This window comes from Peromyscus leucopus, chromosome 3 (assembly GCF_004664715.2).
Source record: "Peromyscus leucopus breed LL Stock chromosome 3, UCI_PerLeu_2.1, whole genome shotgun sequence".
Classification (NCBI taxonomy): domain Eukaryota; kingdom Metazoa; phylum Chordata; class Mammalia; order Rodentia; family Cricetidae; genus Peromyscus; species Peromyscus leucopus.
Genome location: NC_051065.1, coordinates 72997209 through 73018789, shown reverse-complemented (window position 1 = coordinate 73018789; position 21581 = coordinate 72997209). Strand labels below are relative to the sequence as shown.

Here is a 21581-nt window from a genome sequence, read left to right as displayed (position 1 = left end):
GTGCCCTTAGCCAATATTTACTCAATGCTAAGGCCACTCAAGTGATGAATCATAGCAGTCATTAACAGTGATGTTTGTGGAATGAATCAGGTCTAGTCTTAAGGTGGAGTGCAAATTCTTTGTGGCCAAGTGGCCTTAAGCAGGACACTAACTTCTAGCCTAAATTTGTTTATCTTCTGTCCCAGCTAGTTTTATGCCAGTTCGACACAAGATAGAGTAATTTGGAAAGATGAGCTCTGAACTGTCATAAGATTTGTCTGTAGGCGAGTCTGTAGGGCATTTTCTTAACTACTGATTGATGGGGGAGGGCCCAGCACATTGCAAGTGGTGTTATCACTGGGCAGGTGGTCCTGGGTGCTATAAGAAAGCAGGCTGAGCAAGACTCACTGCAGCATCCCTCCATGGCCTCTCTATTAGTTCCTGCTTCCCGACTCTTGTCTTGAGTTCCTGTCCCGATTCCCCTGGATGATGGACTGTGATATGAGGTGTAATTGATAAAAATCCTTTCCTCCCCAAGTTGCTATTGGTCATGATGTTTTAACACAAGAATGGAAAGCCTAACTTAGACACTAAATGGTAAAAACAAAAAACAAAAAACAAAAAAAAAAAACAAAACATGTTAAATTAGTGAGGATCTTGCACCAGAAAGTGCTTATGAACTTTAGCATTCTTACTCACCCTTAGAGTTCACGTTCTAAGTTAGTAAGCCACAGTACTGAGACATTGTTTGTGACATCTTGGAGGTGGGTGCTCTCCAGTATCCGGTCTTTCCAAAAGACACTTGTCACCTGGCCCGGGGCTCTTCAGTGGCTCAGTTGGAGCCCTTTACGAAGCCCTCCCCCAAGGAGTTTCCTGATAGCTCTGCACTAAACTGCTCTCCCAAGGTGGGAGAATTTCTTAATCCGCAGGCTCTAGGACTACTCGGAGAGGCTGGATCCGGCGGTCTGACCCAACACCACACCGAAGCACTAGACTGTTGCAGCGCCATTGGTTGGAGAGGAGCCTGATGGACAGCACCGCCAGCCAATGGAAGAGAGCTCTTCCAAAGCAGCCGCCTTCTCAGAGCCAATCACGTAGGGATGGGGCTTTAACTCTTGAAAGGAGAGTTCTCAGTGTGTGGGAAAGTTGGTAGTAAAAGTGCCACGTCTTCTTGGGAGGGTTGAGGGAGTCCTGAACTTACCGAGGCCGACGTCGCTTTCGGCACATTTTAACTCTATGAAGTCGGGGGCCCTTTCTCTGCTTTGGTAACATGAGGTTTTTCTTGTGGAACGCGATCTTGACACTGGGGGTCATGGCTGTGAGTGGAGCTTTGATCCCGGAGCCAGAAGTGAAAATCGAAGTTCTCCAGAAGCCATTCATCTGCCATCGCAAGACCAAGGGAGGGGACCTGATGTTGGTCCACTACGAGGGCTATTTAGAAAAGGACGGCTCCCTGTTTCACTCCACGTAAGTAATTATGCCTCGTAGGCAGAACGGTAAAGGACCCACCCAGTCACACCAGCCCTCCTCTTGTAAAGCTAACAGTTCCTTTACCTCAGAAAACAGAAAAAAACTGAAACACCTGCTTACCTTTGGGGGGAAAATTGTCAAAAGCCAGTTCTAGAGAACAAGGCCTTGAAAGAATTTCTGGAAACATGTAGTCTTCGTAAGTTAATTTCCTTTAACTTTATTCTTTATAAAATTAGATCTAGAATATTTGAAGTTTTACAGAAATACTTAGGTTATAATTAAGCAGTAAGTAGAAAAGGCTTAACAGAATTTTCTATTTCAAACTCCATTCCTTAGGTAAAAATATCCGATTCCACTTTTAATTGGGCATAAGAAATACTAAAATGTGTCATTTTGCTTCAAGAGCAAAATGCACAATCATCTATTTGCCGGCTTCTAAAAGATGCACAAATGCTGTTTCATTGACCTGTTTAACTTTCTGGCAGGTGGCACAGGATGGTGATTTCAGGAGTCATTCCTTTCTTCTAGAAACTCAGGCTTCATTGATGGAGTAGGTGTGGTTATAGAAGTCATAGTGGGAGGATTTCCAGGTGCTTTGCGCTAGCATTTCTTTTCCAAAAACAAAGAAAGGCGGCAGGTAATGTTCACAGGTGTAATGATTTCCATTCTGAAAGTATTTAACGAGCACTTCCTTAGGGACAACCAGAAAGTTCACCTTCTAACCATCTGCATCCATCCATTCATCCAGCCTGTAAACACTCACTAAAAGCTGCATTTCAGGTCCCGGAGATGCAAAGTTTGCTAAAAACAAGTTTTGGTCCTTCCGCAGTACTCCATGTGTAGGGAGGGGGAGATAGGAAAGGACTCAGTTGGTGGAGAGTGCAGAATGTTGAGAGCACTGGCAAAGTGTGGGGAGGGTAAAGACTGCATTCAGAACAGAAGAATAGCTGGGAAAGTGATGAGTGGAGATTATCATGGCAGAGCTGGAGGAGGACTTTGCAAATGAGGGAATCATATGAGCTAAGCCCCAAGCTTTAACTCACCTTAGGTCCTTATATTTGTTTTGTTTTAATAAACTGCTTTGAGATATGGTCTTCTGTGAGGCCTGAGGGTAGTGAATGACGCTTCTCTCTGAACACTGTTCTGGTAAAAGTTTCTGGAAACAGATTGCCATCGCTTTGTCCTTGCCAGTAAGGCCAGGGCACAGCAGTTAGTAACCGATACTGTGACATTGCACTTCAACATTTCAGTTACGTCCTTGCTTTCAGTTTGACCTCTTTCCTGTCTAGCCTAATTTCTTTCCCATCTCAGGGCCAACAACCTGTGCAGATACTTTGTAGCAGTTCACTGCTAATGTTCTGGTACTTGGGGAGGGGACTGTTGTCATACAGCCATTGATGTAAAGTCTTAGCCCTGTGTTACCGGGTATAACTGGTATATCTAATGGAGAAATACCGTTAAATAAGTCTCTGAAGAGTGTTTTGTGTTGCCAGAACCATCATCCGTGTGATGACTAGCTTAGCTGTAATAAATGTGGTCAAACAGATGATTGCGGCTTCTCCATTCTTTTTGCCCCATGATCATGAAGGAACATGCAGTGCCATTTACCCAGAAGGAATGCCATTTACCCAGATTTCGTAACCATGGTACCCATAAACCTAGCACAGGGGCATTTTACTCACACCAAAAAGTTATCTTGAAATAAAACACTTTCCTTGCTCTCTAGTAGTTGAACTAAGCTGGTCTCTCAAGATGCTAGGACATCTTCCTGTTCCTTTCCCTTCCAGAACTTGAGGGGCTACTGCTCCCGGATTTTCTGAGTAGCCCCATCGTAGATCTTTGAAGAGGATCTGGGTGTTAGTGGAGATTTAAGGGGAAAGCAGCCTTTTCCATGCATCGGAACCATCAGTCAACTGGCCATCACGAAGGCTTGTAGACAGGAAGGAAGATATATCAGGGCTGGAGAGATGCCTCAGTGGTTAAGAGCACTGGCTGCTCTTCTAGAGGATTGGGGTTCAATTCCCAGCAACCACATGACAGCTCACAACTGTCTGTAACTCCAGTTCCAGGAGTTCTGACACCTTCATACTAATGCACATAAAATAAATTTAAATAGATTTAAAAAGAAAGAAAGGACTAATTACTTTGTAAAGAAAAAAAAAAAACAAGGAAGAAAAGAAAAGAACAAAAGATATTCCTTTCTCTGTGTCTGGGTGCAAATGGACCTTCATGTTTTAGCAGTAATTCTCCTAGCCTTTTATCTTCCTTCTCAAATTCAAGACATTCCCTGAATTTTTCCAAAAATATAACTTTGTCATTAAGACCTTGAACTGAGGAGTTAGGTATATCTGAAGTCAAATGCTTGTACACTTAACCTCCATTTTCTCTGTACAAAGAGTTAATACTAGATTAGCTGGCCCTCTGTCTGCAGGTTCTGTGTCCCTTGATTCAAATTAAGTATAGATCTAGAATATTTGAAATATGTGTGTGTATGTATATATGTATTGAACTCTTGCAGACTTTGTATTGTCATTATCCAATATAACAGCTATTTATATAGCATTTACATTATAGTATGTATAATCTAAAGATGGTTTAATGTATACAGTAGGTTATGTGCAACTGCTGTAGATTTGAGCTCCTTGTGGTTTGAGAGACAGAGGATCAAATCCTGGGGACAATCTTCTAAGAATACTTATCAACAACAGGATTATCACTGAAATTAGAGACAAATTTACAATACTTGCTTTAAAGTACATGTTCAAATTAATTGTTATTATTATTTTTACTATTTCCTCTGCCCTTCTCAGGCTGACTCAGTTTATGAATTTTGCATCAAGAAAAGTGAGCAGGGAATTAATTGAATTGCTATGAAGTAGACTTGGGTATGTGTGTTTCCAATCCAAGAATGGCTGTTTTCTTTAGTTTCTGAGGTCATAAGCTTAACCACTGGTGGGTAGACAAACTGAAGCATAGCAGTGATCTTTGTTTTAAAGTCACGAAAAATATCTCTCATGTATGGAGTACTCATCTAGCATTCATGGGACTCTGGCTTAAATTCCTAATAGGGGATAAAAGATCCAAAATGATTTAAATTCGAATGTGTTTTCTTTCTGGTAGCCACAAACATAACAATGGTCAGCCCATCTGGTTCACCCTGGGCATCCTGGAGGCTCTCAAAGGCTGGGACCAAGGCTTGAAGGGGATGTGTGTGGGAGAGAAGAGAAAGCTCATCATCCCTCCTGCCCTGGCCTATGGCAAAGAAGGAAAAGGTAAAATTGTGTAACCATCACTGTTGTGAGTCTCTGAATGTTTCCTCCCTCCCAAATGGAAACCCACCAACTCACTTTAACAATGCAACAAGAAAGGCCATCCAACAAGTGTCTTATGATTTGGACCTTTGGAATATAGATTATTGGATACAATTTGATGTGTGGCTGTGTGTGTGTAAAATATATATATATTTTACAGCCAGGCAGTCTTCCACACCGTAGATTTCATTGGGAGTCCTTTCATTTTTGCTTTTAAATGTATTTGCGAAGTTTTCAATAGCTTATTTTAATTTTACTTACTTATTTTTGTGTTTTCAAAACAGGGTTTCTCTGTGTAGCACTGGTTGTCCTGGAACTTGCTCTGTAAACCAGGCTGGCCTTCTAACTCAGAGATCTGCCTGACTCTGCCTTGTGAGTGCTGGGATTAAAGGTGTGTGTCACCACTGCCCAGCTCAATAGTTTATTTTAAAATAATATATTAACATGAATTAAAAATAATTCTCCTTGTGTTACAAGCTGGCTGGCTGGTCCACACAGTTTTTGTGCCAATTGGATCCAAGGCACAGACATACCTGGTGTTTAGGTTGAGTTTATACAGCTCTCCAAGGGCTGTTTGGTGATGCTTATCAGCTGGCCCCAGATGTCTCTTCACTGAAATCTGCTCTGAGCCAATGGCCAGATCTGAAGAGACAGGTTAGTGGACCAGGATGTCTACCACTGTGTTGTTTTTTACATTAAAATGATTGAAACCAACCTGAGTGTTATCATCAGAGGTTAGCCAAATATGAGTTACATATGAAATGTGTGTATTGTAAAAGTAGCAAGTAGATTTTCTGTATGACTAGCTTTCCCTGTGAGTATAAGGGGGAGTATATGCACACTGAAAGTGTATCACAATGAATAAAATATTCATAGTGTATTGTGATTCTGAGAATTATATTCATTTCTGATTCTATCTTCCAAATTCTCTGTGAAGAAAATGTAGTACTTATACAGTGGAGAAAAAATTGTAAGAAGCTATCAGAAGCAGATAGAGAATCACTCTGATGTGGTTTAAACAGATTTCACACCATTCTTCAGCAAAGCATTTCAGTTGACAAAGTAGGGACCAAGATTCCTTGCCCCAGTTTCCTAATGAGGTTAAGTACTGTATATGAATATGATGTACTCCAAAGTAGGACTAGCTATCTAAGCCATGGTCCACAGGCTTGGTTATTAACCAAATTCAGTTCTGATTATATTCTTCACAGAAAGAAATCCAGTAGTTAGGAAAAAAGGTGGCTAGATGTAGTCTTTCTTTCCTGTGTCTTTGTTCTTTCACTATTAACTTTATGTATGCAGCGTGGTCGTAGTTGTCCATGCATTAACTCAGCTGTACTTCATAGCATGCAGTCATTTCCTCCAGTGTCATGAAACTAATTCTTCTACTATGTATTTGCCACTAGTTTCGTAGTGTTTTAACACACGCTTGCATGCCTCCTTGGAAAGATACCAGCTTTCCCACCGACTTAAGTGCATGTCCCTTCCCTGTCTCCAGCACGATGGTAAGCTTTGGCTCACACTGTGAGTGTTGTCCTCTTAGAAACTTACTAATGGCCTTCCATGGAACTTTGAGGAAAGTTCCATGGGGACATAGCTAAGACTTGTTTAATGAGTGTGCCCAGACCTTTCTATTAAATAGAATTATAAGAAAGCAAGTTTGAAAGTTTGGGGGGAAAATGCCCAAAATTACAAGAAGGGTTTGTTTCTTTGATTATTAGTTGGGCTTTTTTGTTAGTACCTGAGATTTTAACAGTTTTTTTTTTTTTTTTTTTTTTTTGTTTTGTTTTGTTTTTTTAAACTCTTGAAGATTTGTTAGCTTTCTTTACAGAAGTTCATTTGGATTTTCCTTTTCTGATGAAATGTCTTCAACAAATGCATAAAGTTCTATGTCAGGGAGGTATTTCCTAAGTTGTTGAAAATTTTGAATGTTCCTTTATTATTTTTAAGGCCTGTAAGAAAATTATATCTTAATAATTTATATCAGGCTCTTACTATTTATCATGAGTAATACTCAGCGTTTTATTTTTGCATAAGTTTTTACCCTTTATCCTTCTCATGGACTTCTAAGGCAGAAAATGTTATCAATCTCATTTTACAAAGAAGGAATTGATGCCTAGAGGCAGCAGATGTGAACAGAGCTCACACTGTTCTATACTGCCTCCCAGTGGTAGGCACGGCAGCACCAACCCTATGTACTTGAAGGTCAAGACTTTCTGATCTAAATTAGTAAATCTCTTGTAATATAATTAAGTCTGAATTGCTCAAAGCCCTTTAAAAGTCATTCTTGACATGTAACATGAAGGGCCTTAATTATATTTGAAACTTAGCATCGGGAACATCTGCATATGTGCATATGTTTTATCACTACTCCACACTAGAGTCCTTTGTTCTGCCAGTTTGCGTAACTCCTCCTTTGAGTCTGCTTTTCTTTCCCGGGTAAAGTGTAATTATAGAATGAGTGATTTCCACCGCCTGAGACAATCCTAGAGGGCCTTTTCATTTCATGTAGTTAAAATGTCTGTTACCACAATTGATTTTGTTATGAATACTTTCAGATCTTCTAAATAAAAATTTCCTTATCTCCTCATATCAGGCAAAATCCCCCCAGAGAGCACACTGATATTCAACATTGACCTCCTGGAGATTCGAAATGGCCCAAGGTCCCATGAATCGTTTCAAGAAATGGATCTCAATGACGACTGGAAACTTTCGAAGCATGAGGTGACGCTACCCTCTGCCTCTGTGCTGTTTTTCTTCTACTTTTCAGAAATTCATTCGCTGCTGGGAGAAGGAAACTCCGTTTTCTTCAATGGAGTGACATTGGGTGTGTTAGCCGTACTCCAGGGCAGGCCCCGTGCTCAGGAGTAGTGGCCATCACAAGTCAGACTCCATGGGTTTTAGTGGCTTTGTTCTTTTTAAGAGAGAAAAGGAACATGAAATTGGGTGGAGGGAGGGAATCGGAGAAGGGGTTGGGAAAAATATGATAAAATATACTATATACAATTCTCAAAGAATAAGTAAATAATAAGGAAAATTTCTTTTTATTTAGATAAAAAAATCTATTCACAGCCTTTCCTAAAGTGCTTCGAAAGTTGCCTTTTTTGTGGGCAACCGTTGCTTAGGGAACTGTGTGTACTGAGAGAGCACGTCCAGTCTCCAGCCACTTCCTCTTTCCCTCTGCTTGGTGTTGACTGTGTCTTGTCTTCACCCCTGACTCTTAGGAAGTTTTGTTTTTTCATGACTGTTCTGAATGTAGGAGAAACACGTAAGTCCCGGGAAGTTCCTCATGTGGACAGTTCCTGTTCGAGATGGTGGACTGGCTGTGAGTGTGTTTCCTAGTACTCTGCAACACGAAGTTGACGTGACCAAGTTTATTGTTAAGTTAGCTCTGGATTTTCCACAGGGGGATCTTCCTCAGCCATCTGAAGTCCTAACCTTTGGGATGGGAGGAAGAAAGATTTCTCCACATCCCAAGTGTTTTTACTCACTGGCTTTTGTAGAGAAGGAAGTGGAGGCAGACACATGCCCTGCGGTTCCTACCATAGTCCCCAGTGTGCCATGTTCAGGTTGATGCTCAACCTTTTTATTTTTATTTTTATTTATTTATTTATTTATTTTTGTTTTTCAAGACAGGGTTTCTCTGTGTAGTTCTGGTGCCTGTCTTGGATCTCGCTCTGTAGACCAGGCTGGCCTCGAACCCACAGAGATCTGCCTGGCTCTGCCTCCCTACGAAGCTCAGTTATTTTTAAATGTTTTGGTGAGTTTCACTCTCGGAGCCAGGAAATGATGGTGTCTCAAACAAAGTTGTTGGGAGCCAGGAGATCTTTATGGACACCAGTGGGTTTGTTTCTTTGTAATTTTGTTTTGCTGAGTGTTGTTTTGATTGAGATAGGAGCTCCGGGTGTTCAGGCATGCCTTGACTTGGTGAACCTTCTGCCTCGGCTTCGTAAGCACTGGGATTTATAATCCGTGTCACTGAGTTTCATATGATGTGGTGTTAACAGTTACATACCTCCCCCAACATCCAAGATAAGTTGTAAAATTTTCTCTCACTAAAAGAAATTATGTAACATATTCTTGTGACTTAAAAAAGAATCAACTGATACAAGTTAATATATATTAAGAAGTCTTGGGCTAGGCATGTAACTCAGTTGGCCAAGCATGTGCTTAGAATGTACAAGGCTCTGAGATCAATCCTCGGCACCTTAGAAAACAAAACACAAAAAAATGTGTTTATTGCGCCCACATCATCTTCATCCTTCACTGGATCCCTCCACCCTATCCAGGTTTATTAGTTTCTAATGTATCTTTCCGGTGTTTAGGCAAATATTTATCATTAGTTGACTTACACAAAAGGCAGAAAAAATGTACATACTATTTAGTAGTTTCCTTTATTCACAGACCATATCCTGAGACGGATATAATAACTTCTGTTTCCTCCTCCTTGCTCCCTTCACCTCCCTTAGCCCTCTCCTTACGTTCATTCCAAGTACATGACATCACTTTACCCTAAACAAATGGCATCTGTTTATATGTCAGAGTTTACGGAGGGAGGACTGAGATCACTAGTCCATGGTGGCGTGGGGATGTGATGACAAATGATGGTACAGGCTGGGTTGCATTTTAGTGATTCATGGGGCTTGCAAACAGCATTTTGGTTATATGTATATTTATGTGTCTGGTTTGCATATATGGTTCATGCCTGTAAATGTGCGGTGTGTACACCCATGGGTGTACATGCAGAGGCCAGAAGAGCAGGACATTGGGTGTTCCCTCTATCACTATCTATCTGCCTTATTACCTTGAGATTCTTACTGAACCTTTGGCTAGGCTGGCTGGCTAGCAAGCTCTTGGGATCTCCCTTTTCCTTTCCACAAAACTGGGTGCATTACAGGTACATGCAGTTTCTATAGTGCCGGGGATTTGAACTTAGGTCCTCATGATTACACAGCAAATGGTCTTATCCACAGAGCTATGTCCCCAGCCTTTGATTGTGTTTTTTGTTTTTTTTTTTTTTTAAGATTTATTTATTTATTGTGTATACAGCATGTATGACTGCAGGCCAGAAGAGGGCACCAGATCTCGTTATAGATGGTTGTGAGCCACCATATGGTTGCTGGGAATTGAACTCAGGACCTCTGGAAGAGCAGTCAGTGCTCTTAACCTCTGAGCCACCTCTCCAGCCCTTGATTGTGTTTTTAAAGACAATAGGGAATTATAGCATAGGCACTCCTAGGACTGCTTTGGTTTTCAAGTTTACAGGGTCCTGATTAGATCCTGCTGATGTGGCATGGTCACAGCCAGGTACACAGTTTTTCTACTCATAGCCATGGGTTCAGATGAAAAGGGAGAATATCATCTTATTTTAGAAGGCATGTCTGGACTTCTGACTCAGAAACCAGTGTATCCAAAGGCAGCCATCCTTCAGGCGCCCAGCGTTGTTTGGATTCTGACAGGGGCGGGCAGTATGCACTGTTGACCCAAGCTGGCCGAGGAACACAGCTACAGGACAGTTTGTCCCAATGGCCACTGTGCCGGCCACGCTGCTGACTCTGCCTTATTTGCTTATTTACTCCATCAGAGAAAGCTCTGTTCCTTGGCAGCTACTTTTGACAAAGCTCTGGTTATTTGCAGTGAATTTCGGAGAAAGGTCTATTGAAGGAAAGCCAGAAATACTTAGAAGCTCTCTGGGGAGAATACTGGAAATGACAAAATATTTTTTTTCCACAACTGTTATACAGGCATTAGGTGAACTTAAGCCAAGCTCTTGTCATGTCATGACTCGCTTCCAGAGGTTCTCTGATAGGGCCAGAAAAGCATAGAGTTGAGGCACCCATACACATGTTTCGGGGATCCAAAGTAGAGAAATTTGGAGACGTTCCAAATGGATATGGCCTTCAAAATCAATTTCCTTATACGCCTAGTCATATATTGGCGTGGGAATTCTGCTGGTGAGAATGGATGCATTGTCTTCACGGTGCACGCTTCTTACAGAGCTTTGCCCGGTGTGCTGCTGCCCCTTTGTGGAGCACAGTGGCACCTACGGAGTGTGACCTTGTGCCCGGTAGATCTGCGTTGCCTGCGTGTGGCCTGTGACAGGCGAGGGCCAGCTGAGCTTTCTGTGGATAAGCACATTTTAGAAATTGGAACCAGAGGAGCGGTGGGAGAATTTGATGAGAGAAAAGAGGTGACCGGGCAGGGGCGAAGGGGGAGGGGAGGAAGTAGAGGGGTGACTTCTGTGATGAACCACTTAGAAATAAACCCTGGACAGACTTGGATGGGGCACAGATCTAAAAGGAAAGTTGCTTCTGTCAAGCATATTATGATATCTTTTTTCTCTCCTAAAAATTGGCTTTTCTTTATGTGATTTGATTCTAGCACATAATTATTTCAAATCTCTTGATTATAAAAGCTTAGAACCTTTCTAAGAGCATTTTCTGATATGTATATATAATTTATATACATTTTAAAACTTAGCTTTTGATTAATATAATATTTTTTGTATTTTTTTGTGTTTTTTTTAATTTTTGTTTTTTTTTTTGTTTTTTTAATTTGAGAAAGGGTTTCTCTATGTAACTAGCCCCGATGGCCTAAACTTACCATGTAGACCACGCTGGCTTCACATTCAGAGATCCATCTGTTTTCGCTGGCATCAAAGGCATGCACTATCATGCCTGGCGGTATAGTATTTCTTATTACACACTTATCTCTTATTTTCAGCAAAGTGAATTATAGCATTCAAGTAAGCCAGGAACCATGCAGCATAATTTGTTTAAAGTTTTCTTTGGTTATTGAGAGTCAAAAACAAAAACAGTACATAAAAACTTTAGTTCACTCGCTGGGCAGTGGTGGTGCACGCCTTTAATTCCAGACTGGGGAGGCAGAGCCAGGCGGATCTCTGTGAGTTGGAGACCAGCCTGGTCTATAGAGCAAGATCCAGGACAGGCACCAAAACTACACAGAGAAACCCTGTCTCGAAAAAATAAAACAACAAAAACAAGAATGTGTCTCTTGGGATGGAGAGATAGCTCGGTGGTTAAGAGCACTGGCTGCTCTTCCAGAGAACCCAGGTTCAATTTTCAGCATCCACATGGCTCACAACTGTCTGTAATTCCAGTTCCAGCTGATTCAATGCCCAATGGCCTCTTTTGACCTCTGTGGCATCAGGCACGCATGTGGTGCACATACAGACATGCAGGCAAGCACTCATAAAATAAAAATAGATCTTAAAAAATCCCCTCTTCTATAAGTTAAACTTTAAAAGAACATTAAAAAAATCAAATCTCACCAACTTCTGGAAGATTTTATGATGCCAATAATCTCTTTAAAGTATATTTTATTCAGTAGTTTTAGTATAATGCTGTGAAAATATTAGCTAAACCTAGTGAACAATGTCAGAGGCCTGGCATAGTTAACATTTTTAAAGTTCTGTCAGTTCTGTCAACACTTTAAAATGCTGCCCAAACATTTTTCAAAGCCTACATTTTTATTTTCAGTTAAATCTATACAAGAAGCAATCTGAAAGCCGAATTGAATAAAACACCAAGACAAACATGAAATTTCATAAAACTTAATGTCCTGTTTCCCCTACTTTCAGTGAGTGGATGAGCACATTTACCATAGGCATCCCGCGGCGAGCAGATCAGTCAGGCTAGTTCACCACCGTGTTTGGTTCTCTTGAGAACATGAGACGTCACACGAAACGCTGTGTCAACGAGACTGTACTGTGTGGAGTTAATAAATAAGGCATTTCTGTCCTGAAGAATAGTAATAAATACCATTCAGAGTCAGAGAGTATTGGTAGATAATCCAGGACTTAAAAATGCCCATAGATGGGAGATGAGGAGATAGCTGTCGCTGAAGTGCTCGCCACTCAAGCATGACGACTTGAGTCCCAGACCCAGAATCCAAGGGGGGACAAAAGTTGGGTGTGGAAGTGTGTGTGTATGATCTCAGAGCTGGCAGGAGACCGGCAGATCCCTGGAGATTGCTAGCCAGTCCCAGTGGCTGACTCTGTCGTTCCAGGTGAGAGACCATGTCTCAGAAAACAAGATTCTGAGAAATGATATCTGAGGTTGACTTCTGGCCTCTGTACACATGCATACACATGTGCATACATGCACAACCCCACTTGAACAAGCACATGCACAAACACCTCAGAACACGCACAAATTTAAATGAGCTGTGAAATCAACATTCTTAAATGTTGACTTCTTAATGTGCAGCTATGAGAATGAAAGTGAACCCGGCTTAAAACAAGCAAAGGGGCTGGGGAGGTGGCTCCAGGCCTCAGGTGCTTGCCGTAGAAGCATGAGGACCTGAGATGGGATCCCTAGTACCATGGGAAAAGCAGAGTGTGCTGGTGCATGCCTGCGATCTGCCTGCCATCCCAGCACCGGGGAGGCAGAGAGACAGGGAGCTCCCTGGGACTTGTCAGCCAGCCAGGGTGGCTATCAGTGAGCTCCAGGCTCAGTGAGAGACTGCATCTCAAACAGTGAGGGAGTAAGAGTGATGGAGGGACACACACATGCACACACACACACAATTTAAAAAAAAAAGGCAAAAAGGCAGGTAATAGGTTTTAATAAAAACGTTGTATTTGATACAAAGAATATGCAAATATATATGTGTGTGTGTATATATATACATAATATAAGCATTATTTTCACTTCTGAAAACTATTTGATATCTCCATCATACCTGTAAAGCAAAGGTTGTTTTAACTCCTTTAGGCATGGGTCACAGAGTTGTTTTGTACTTGCTCTATATCATTACAATGATATAATGTGTGTGGATTATTAATGAGAGCTGTTATTTTGTAGGTTAAAGTGTATCTAAAGAAGGAGTTTGAGAAGCACGGTGCAGTGGTGAATGAAAGCCACCATGATGCTTTGGTGGAGGATATTTTTGATAAAGAAGATGAAGACAAAGATGGATTTATTTCTGCTAGAGAATTCACCTACGTGCATGACGAACTGTAGGGACACACCTGCCATTGTATATGCGTCCATCTGTAAAGGGAAGGCAGCACCTTTAAAGGAAGTTGTAATTTTAACATTAACATTCTGTTCTTGCTTTGTTTTTAGTTTTGTACTATTTTCTGTTATTTAAGAAACCCCATAGACTTTGTAAATATCCACATATTTCTGGTAAGTTATTGGAAAGAAACAGTCATCTTTGAGTGGAAGACTTCTGGGCCATTTCCATGTTCACACGAAGCTTGTTCGCTTGCTTCCTTCTAATGGTGACGTATTGCAACTGGAAACATGCTGCAACCTATGAACAGGTTGGAGCACAATCACTTGCCTGCATTGCGGCCTCTTTCTGTTTCCTCTAAGTTAGATGACTGATGTGTTTAAAAGCTTTTACAATAGTCCAGGGCTTGCTACTTTCATGTTATAGTGAAGTAGCTTTTTCTTTACCTGCCTTTGAGTCCCTGCTTGAGGAGCATATGGTGGCCCCTCATTCCTTAACAGTTATGGCCTCACTGTGGAGATGTGCAATGTTGGATGAATGAAGGAGTTAGCAACTCATGAATAGGTGCGCATTGAAACGTTCTGCCATAGTGGCTAATGGCCTAGTAAAATAAGTAAAATAAGTCAGACAAATAATTTGTGTGTTTGTTTCCTTGTGATCAATGCTTCAACTATGGTAGGCGTGGCAGGGAGGTGTATTTAGAGTCAATGTTTACTTTAAGGCTACCGGATTAGCCTCCTGGTTCTTCAGTGTGTAAAGTTTACAGCTGGTATATTACTTTGACGGAACACTGCAAATGAGGCCAACCTATACCAACTGCTATCAATACACTTATCCTCGGTTTGAACATTGATGCTTATCATTTTATCTCAAATTGCCTTCTAAAAAATGATGACTAATTCTGTTTTTCAAATTGATTTTAATCAAATTGGTTGTTATCTTTTTTAAAAAATATTTATTTATTATATATACAGTGTTCTATCTGTATTTATGCCTGCAGGCCAGAAGAGGGCACAAGATCTCATTACAGATGTTTGTGAGCCACCATGTGGTTGCTGAGAATTGAACTCAAGACCTCTGGGAGAACAGCCCATGTTTTTAACCGCTGAGCCATCTCTCCAGTCCCATGTTATCTCAAATACTTACAACAGACTTCCCAGAGCTCCATCTGTTAGAAATAGTTTCTCCTAGTTTATAAGAACAGATCAAGTGCACTATTGTCCAGCTGTTGTTCTGATGCCCATGGGAAGCCGCTGGTCTTACAGTACTTCTTTCTGGATGAGAGGAGCTGTTTGGAAGTTGATTGAGGAGCTCAGCACTGGTGGTTAAGCTGTAGATGTGTCTTCTGTCCCTGAGTTCACTTTTCTATTTTCTGCTATGGAAGAAGAAGCTAGTTCGCTTGTATCTGTTGGGCCCCATTTCCTTTGCGTCTTTACCTCTGGGGACAGTTCTGGCTGTTCCTGGCAGATCACAGCTCTCCTCAGGTTTCAGGAATGTCTCTGTTTTCATAGAAAAATTGTCACATTTGCTCTGAATTGCCTCAGTCATCCTCCACCCCCAGTGACCTGTGAGAAGGGTCAGATATATGTCTTAGTTCACCCATTCCTATCACTTCCTATTGTTTGTAGAAGTTACTAATTGTGCATTGACATTTTCCCCACCAAAACATGCTATTGGGAAGAATATACTCTAAGACCTGTTCTTGCAGATGTCAGGTATAACCATAAAATGGTTGTCAGCACTAGCATTTTTCTGAACCTGGGGAGGTTGTGAGAAGGCCCGTGACTGTCATGACAGGACAGTGGTGTGTCTTGAAGGCTGCTTTTCACCAAAGCTGCCGCCGCCATCTGTGCTGGAGCAAGGACAGAGAAAGAATCTTGATTACTCAGTTGTATAAATTTGTATCAGTCCTCAGCTAAACATTCAAACAAGTATGAAAGAAAGATATACCAGTATTAATGGTTGTATAAGCCATCTGCCTTTTTTTATAGCAATATTTTTGGACCCTCCCATTAGTGGGAAAAATCAAACACCAACTGTGACTTCACATGTATGTAATTTGACTCATAACTGTTCCATGTGTCATATTTAAATTTCTATGTCTATGTGATGCTCTTTGTGAAAATAAAGTTTATTTGGGAAATAATTGGTTTTGTAAAAAAAAAAATGTTTTGCATATGTATGTGTGTGTTATTTGTGTATTTACATATGTTGAGGGCACAGATGTGTGTGCAGGTGCAAGTGTCTTCCTGGATTTTTCCACCTGATCCATGAAGGCAGGATCTCTCACTGAACCTGGAGCTCTTTCATGTGGCTATCCAGCTTGCTCCAGGAGTTCTGTCTCTGCCTCCCATGTAGCAGGGTTACACCTAAGTCGCTTTGCCCACTGGCCTTTGAATGTGGGTTCTGGGAAGCTGATGTGCAAGGCAGGTGCTTTACCCTCATTCATCCCCTCAACCCTGCTTTTATGAAAAAAAGAACAATATTAAAGCAGCTTTGCAGCTCCCTCCCTGCTTTTTCCATGCTAAGGATTGAGCCTCCTGTATGCTAACCCATTGACCTACACCCATAGTTCCTCTCCAATGTTATTCTAGGTTTCATGATAGAGTGGGAAAGATGGACAGTGGCAGGAGATGGGTAGAGGGATGCGGTCTGTCTCCAAGCAGCTGCTGTGTTGTGGTTTGCCAGGAAAGCTGTTCCTTCAAATTAGCATTAAACCTTGAGCATTATAGGCAGCCGTTGCTAGGAATGTCACGCAGGGCTTATGGTAGGGAAGACAGGAGGGTGGGTGTGATCACTGTTGTTTAGCTTTGGCACTTGATCATGTGTGTAGCAGGTGGACATGACTTCTGCCTATTGAGTAAATTAGTGTTATCAGATGCCTTATGTGATTACACGGAATGCCTGAGTTGACACAAATAATAAGAAGCAATGATTTCTGCTGCAGATGAAGCCATTAGCTGTTTGGATGTTTGCTTGTGCACATGAACTGTACTTATTCATGAAGTAAATTAGTTCCACAGTGCTGTTTAGAGGTCTGCATGCTCCCTCTCTCCACAGAACTGAACAGTGTGTATGTTTGTGTGTGGGGTGGTTGGGTTCTTGGTGCTTAAAAAATTCCAAGAAGGGAAAGAGTTGATTTGATGGCATGTTATAGGGAAATTCCTCTCACCTTTCATTTAAAAAAGAAAATTAGCACTGTCATGAAGCCTCTAGGGAAAAGTAACTTCTTTTCCAAAGATACAGAACACTTAGCAGTGGTCTTTTTGTTTTGTTTAATTTTTACCCACTTTAGCTTGAATTCCATTCTAAATTGTCAGCCATTATTTTAGATGTGTATGCCTTGTACAGGACTATGCTGTAGCCAAACTGCTTCCATTTTCCAGAGTCCAACTGGGCCTGCCCACCAAAGATCATCACAGCTGGACTTGTTGACTATTACCTACCTTCCCTCTTGGAAGGATGGGGCAGGAGGATCATGGGACCCTCACCTGTCTATCCAGCCACCACCACCACCCAACCAGTTGTATGCAATTATAACCTAACTGGATGTGGCCTTGGGATCTCTGGGAGTGGCTAGAGGATAGAGGGTGGGAAGGAGGAGGGGAGGTTTCATCTATGTCTATGCAGCTTGCGGAGCCATCGTCCTTACTGGGTGCACATCTCCAGTGTGGCTGCCATGCTCCTATCCATAGCCCCTCACCCATTGCTTTGTAAGCCAGCCTGATAAAATTATTCATTGGTACCCAGGTGAACTTTGATGGAACTGTACCTCAGTTTGTCATTGGGACTTTAGGAGAAAGGGTAGGTGCTCTGTATGTCTCTCCCCAAGGGAAGGAATTTTGGCAACATGCTTCCCTCTCTGGCTATCTGTAGTATTCATATGAATATGATTTCTGTATTCCCTTTAGTACGATAAACCTCACAAACGCTAACCCATATAATAATATAAGTTAACATGAGTTTGGGGTCTATTTGATGGGATTCTTTTTCTGCTGTCTTAGGGATAGGATAATGGAGGGACAGCTGAGCAGCAGAGTGCTTTCCTGGCATGTGCAGGGTCCTGGGTTCGATTTCTGGAACCACAAAGAGTTAGACAATGATATTTTTCTGTCTTTCCTCTTTACTCCTGTTCCCTCAAGTTCCTTGTGTTAGAACTGCAGAAAGAGCCTAGTTTCAGAGCTCAGTCCTCAATACAATGAAAGGCACCCCTCTTTCCTAAAGGTGGCAGGAATCTAACAATGGTTCCTTCCTGTGGGGTACATTATCATATGTGGCATTTTAAAAGTGAGCATTGCTGATTCTTTTCCTAGGAATTTTGATTAGTTCTTGCATCTAAATTTGTGTCTAAACCCCCTTACTAGCAGATCCCAATGAAGAAAATCCAAAAACATTAACTGGAGATGATGAACTTTACCAGATCCTTGCTCTTGAATGTAGACTAGATTTTTCTCTCCTACAAATAATTTGTCTCATATTTAGAAAGCAGTGTTCAAATAATAGTCCTGAGAATCAACAGATGGCCAAAAGGATAACCAATGAGGAATTACTCTTTTCCCAGAGCTAAAAGTATATTCTAAATTTCTAGAGCAAAAATTAGATGGCCAGGGAGGAAAAAAAAATGATCAGAACATTAGCTTTTGTGAGCATCATCCGTGAAAGGAGACAGTAACAAGCATTGGGCTTTCCTAAACTTAATATTCTCCTTGAAATTATCGACAAATCATATCTCTAGAAGAATGCATAGTCAGATTAACAGAAAAGTAAATTATTCTCTTAATGTGGGGTGTGTGTATGTGTGCATATCTGTGTGTGTATGAATGTGTAATATGATGCTAAAAAGTTTAGGATTTGCGGTTTGGGTTTTTCAGGTTAGGAATGCTCAATTGGTAAAGACTTTGGAAATGTTTAAGATTTATTTATTTTTATGTGTTTATAGGTGTGTTTTGCCTGCATGTGTGTCTGTCTATGCACCAGAAGTGTGCCTGGTACCCTCAGAGGCCAGAGGAGGCCATCAGATCCCCTGGAACTGGAGTTGGAGTTGCAGACTGGTGTGAGGCACCAACCATGTGGGTGTTGGGAACAAAACCTGGGTTCTCTGCAAGAGTCGCCAGTGCTCTTAAACACTGAGCCATCTCCTCAACCCCGTTACATCAACCCATGAAAGCTGAAATACTTCAGATCTAGAGCATTTCAGCAAGGGATACCCAACCTATAATGTGAAACATGCATGCTGTCTTTTACCAAATATGATAATGGACTATTCTCTTTTGACATGATTCCCTCTCTCTGAAAATGTGTCCTTATTATGCAGTTAGCATTCCTTGTGTTTCTTAGCACCTATCATTCCATGCTAGGCCTCTGTTTCTGTGTTTTAATAACACATAAATTATGCTAGAAGCAGTTGCTTTAATTCTGATGCCAACAATGGCTTCTCTCCTTAGCTTGGGCTGCACCGAAAGGAGCCACTCCTTTCCATTTCCTTAGATTATTGCAAAAGAAAGGGTTAAAACCACCTGGAACACTGAGAGAACCACAAAGCAATCGCCCTGGGGAATCTTTGTTTACCAGTTCCCTGTGTCCCTGTGCTGCTGGTAAAACTTCTGATGTAAAATGGATGGCTTAGTGCATTGAGTCAACCACTAATGCATAAACCAATCTTAAGTGCCTGCAAGCTAGACTAACATCAATTTTGTTTTATGGTCTGAAGAGAAATGACATAAGACCTTTACTGACTTATTTTTTCCCCCGGCAATTCAGAGTAAAGTAAATGGGGGTCCCGTTGGTCTCTGGTAACAGCTAAATTATCCCCTACTCTGGTGACAGCTAAATTATCTCCCACTAGAGGATTTCTGGGAATTTATAGGGCATTTCATTAATTGAAAATTCCATGCTGTAGTAGGAAACAGATAATTTCTTTAGTAAACAGCTGCAGTAAAATGGGTGTGAGCACAATGTAAAGCAAGTACTGAGGGCCAATTTCATTATCACAAAGAGGGTGCAGACACCCTTTGTGGTTAAGTTCCACTTCTTATGTAGCGTTTTCATTTATTTGCCAGCTCTATTCTTGCAAGGTGTATGTTATGTTCATATAACCCCGAGCCTGTGTTTTGCCTCTGGTTAGGAGACTGGAATATAATGGTCTACTCTGTGTTAGTGGCTTCTTCTCATATGATCAAGTGTTTTCTATAATGGTCCACTCTGTATGAGTGGCTCCTTCTCATATGATCAAGTGTTTTCTATAATGGTCCACTCTGTATGAGTGGCTCCTTCTCATATGATCAAGTTTTCTGGAATTGTTATGCAGTTATTTTTCTGGCAAATGCAATCTGTTTAAGGTAATTTTCAGGTGGCCCTTCAGCAGCTAAGTTTAGTGAAGTCAGTGACTAAACTTACCGGGATGGGGAGATGGCTCACTGAGTAAAATGCCTACTGTGCCAGCCCAAAGCCCTGACTTTCATCTCCAGCACCCATGTGAAGGTGTAGTGCCATAAGCATATCTGTAGCCCCAGCATTAAGAGAGGCCAGAGACAGGTGGATTCAGGGCACTTGCTGCAGCCAGTCTAGCCAAAAGGGTCAGTTCCAGGTTCTGAGAGAGACTGTACCTCCAAAAAATAAAGTGGAGAGCAAGAGAGAAAGACCAAAAATGGACCTCTGGTCTCCATACTACTATACATGGGCAGGTGCAGCTCCTAACACACACACACACATACACATACACACACACACACACACACACACACACACACACACACAGAGAGAGAGAGAGAGAGAGAGAGAGAGAGAGAGAGAGAGAGAGAGAGAGAGAGAGATGCTAATAGTGATTAAACTGTATAGAATAACCAGGAGAAATAATAGTACAAAAATGAGATTTCCCTTTAAGTAAGATAACATTTTACATGCAGAGAAACTTTTAAAAGCTCTTGCAATTTAATCCCCATCTGTAATAGCCCATTATCCTGAGGATCCGTGTTAGTTCTCCTGCCAATGGTTCCTTGAGACTATTTATTAAAGGTTCTTTCCCCCTGTATTATTTTGGCTGAATTTTATGAGGTACAGATTCTTTCACAAGATGCCCTACATTTTTTTTCTTGCCTCCTGTGGCAGTAGCCAAGGCTTTCTGCTTTGTGTCCTAGTCTTTAAAGAGAATTAAGCAGCTTGCTGAAGTTAATTGATTCTTACATTAAGACTGAGCAGTAAATCAACTCTGATTGAATTTTTTTCTAACATTTTATTGCTATGGCAACAATATCTCCAAAACTATTAACTCTTTGTGGTTCATTTCCTCGGACCTAGGCAATGTTTGTTGGTTTTCTAATATTTCTTTTTTGGAGAGTTGAGTTATTTTTTAGTAAAGTTAATATGTGCTGCAATAGTTTCCCCCCTCAGTGATAGGTGCATTGCTCCCCAGTCCTTGTTTTATTCTAATTAATTTGCTTGACAATCTCATCCATGTATATAATGCATTCTAGTCACACTTACCCCTCCACCCTCTTCTCACTCCCAACCCGCTTCTTCCCACCCAGGGAGGTAGTGGTATGAGTGGGGGAGGGGTCTGCTTGAGGACAGGAAGTCATTGTCTTCTGTGATACAGAACTGGAGAGTTACTCACATTTCTGTGGCCAGCTCCACATGCATGCCCACGTGAGTGGCCTTTATTAAACCGAGTGGGTCACAACAAAAATAGCCTTTTTCTGTATGTGTGACAGGATCTTGCTGTATAGCTCAGGTGGCTTTGAAATCATGATCCTCTTGCTTTTCCGTCCTAACTATGGGATTAGAAGTGAGTACTGCTATTCTGGTCATGAGCTTTCAGCAAACCAATCAACTTTAGGATAGTCA

General features: G+C 41.4%; 1 protein-coding gene across 1 annotated transcript; it reads left to right on the top strand.

The window, feature by feature from the left end:
• The first annotated feature begins 616 nt into the window (after window positions 1-616).
• On the top strand, window positions 617-14750 carry Fkbp14 (FKBP prolyl isomerase 14). Its single transcript, XM_028864124.2, has 4 exons — window positions 617-1446; window positions 4570-4721; window positions 7357-7484; window positions 13586-14750. Exons 1-4 carry the CDS (start codon window positions 1250-1252, stop codon window positions 13742-13744), a joined length of 636 nt encoding a protein of 211 aa, XP_028719957.1. The 5' UTR covers window positions 617-1249; the 3' UTR covers window positions 13745-14750.
• Window positions 14751-21581: the final 6831 nt, after the last annotated feature.

Coding starts and splice junctions, on each gene's coding strand:
- Fkbp14 (XM_028864124.2), top strand. CDS start 1,250: ATGAGGTTTTTCTTGTGGAACGCGATCTTGACACTGGGGGTCATGGCT. Junction 1,447..4,569: donor GGCTCCCTGTTTCACTCCAC/GTAAGTAATTAT, acceptor TCTTTCTGGTAG/CCACAAACATAACAATGGTC. Junction 7,485..13,585: donor GGAAACTTTCGAAGCATGAG/GTGACGCTACCC, acceptor GTTATTTTGTAG/GTTAAAGTGTATCTAAAGAA.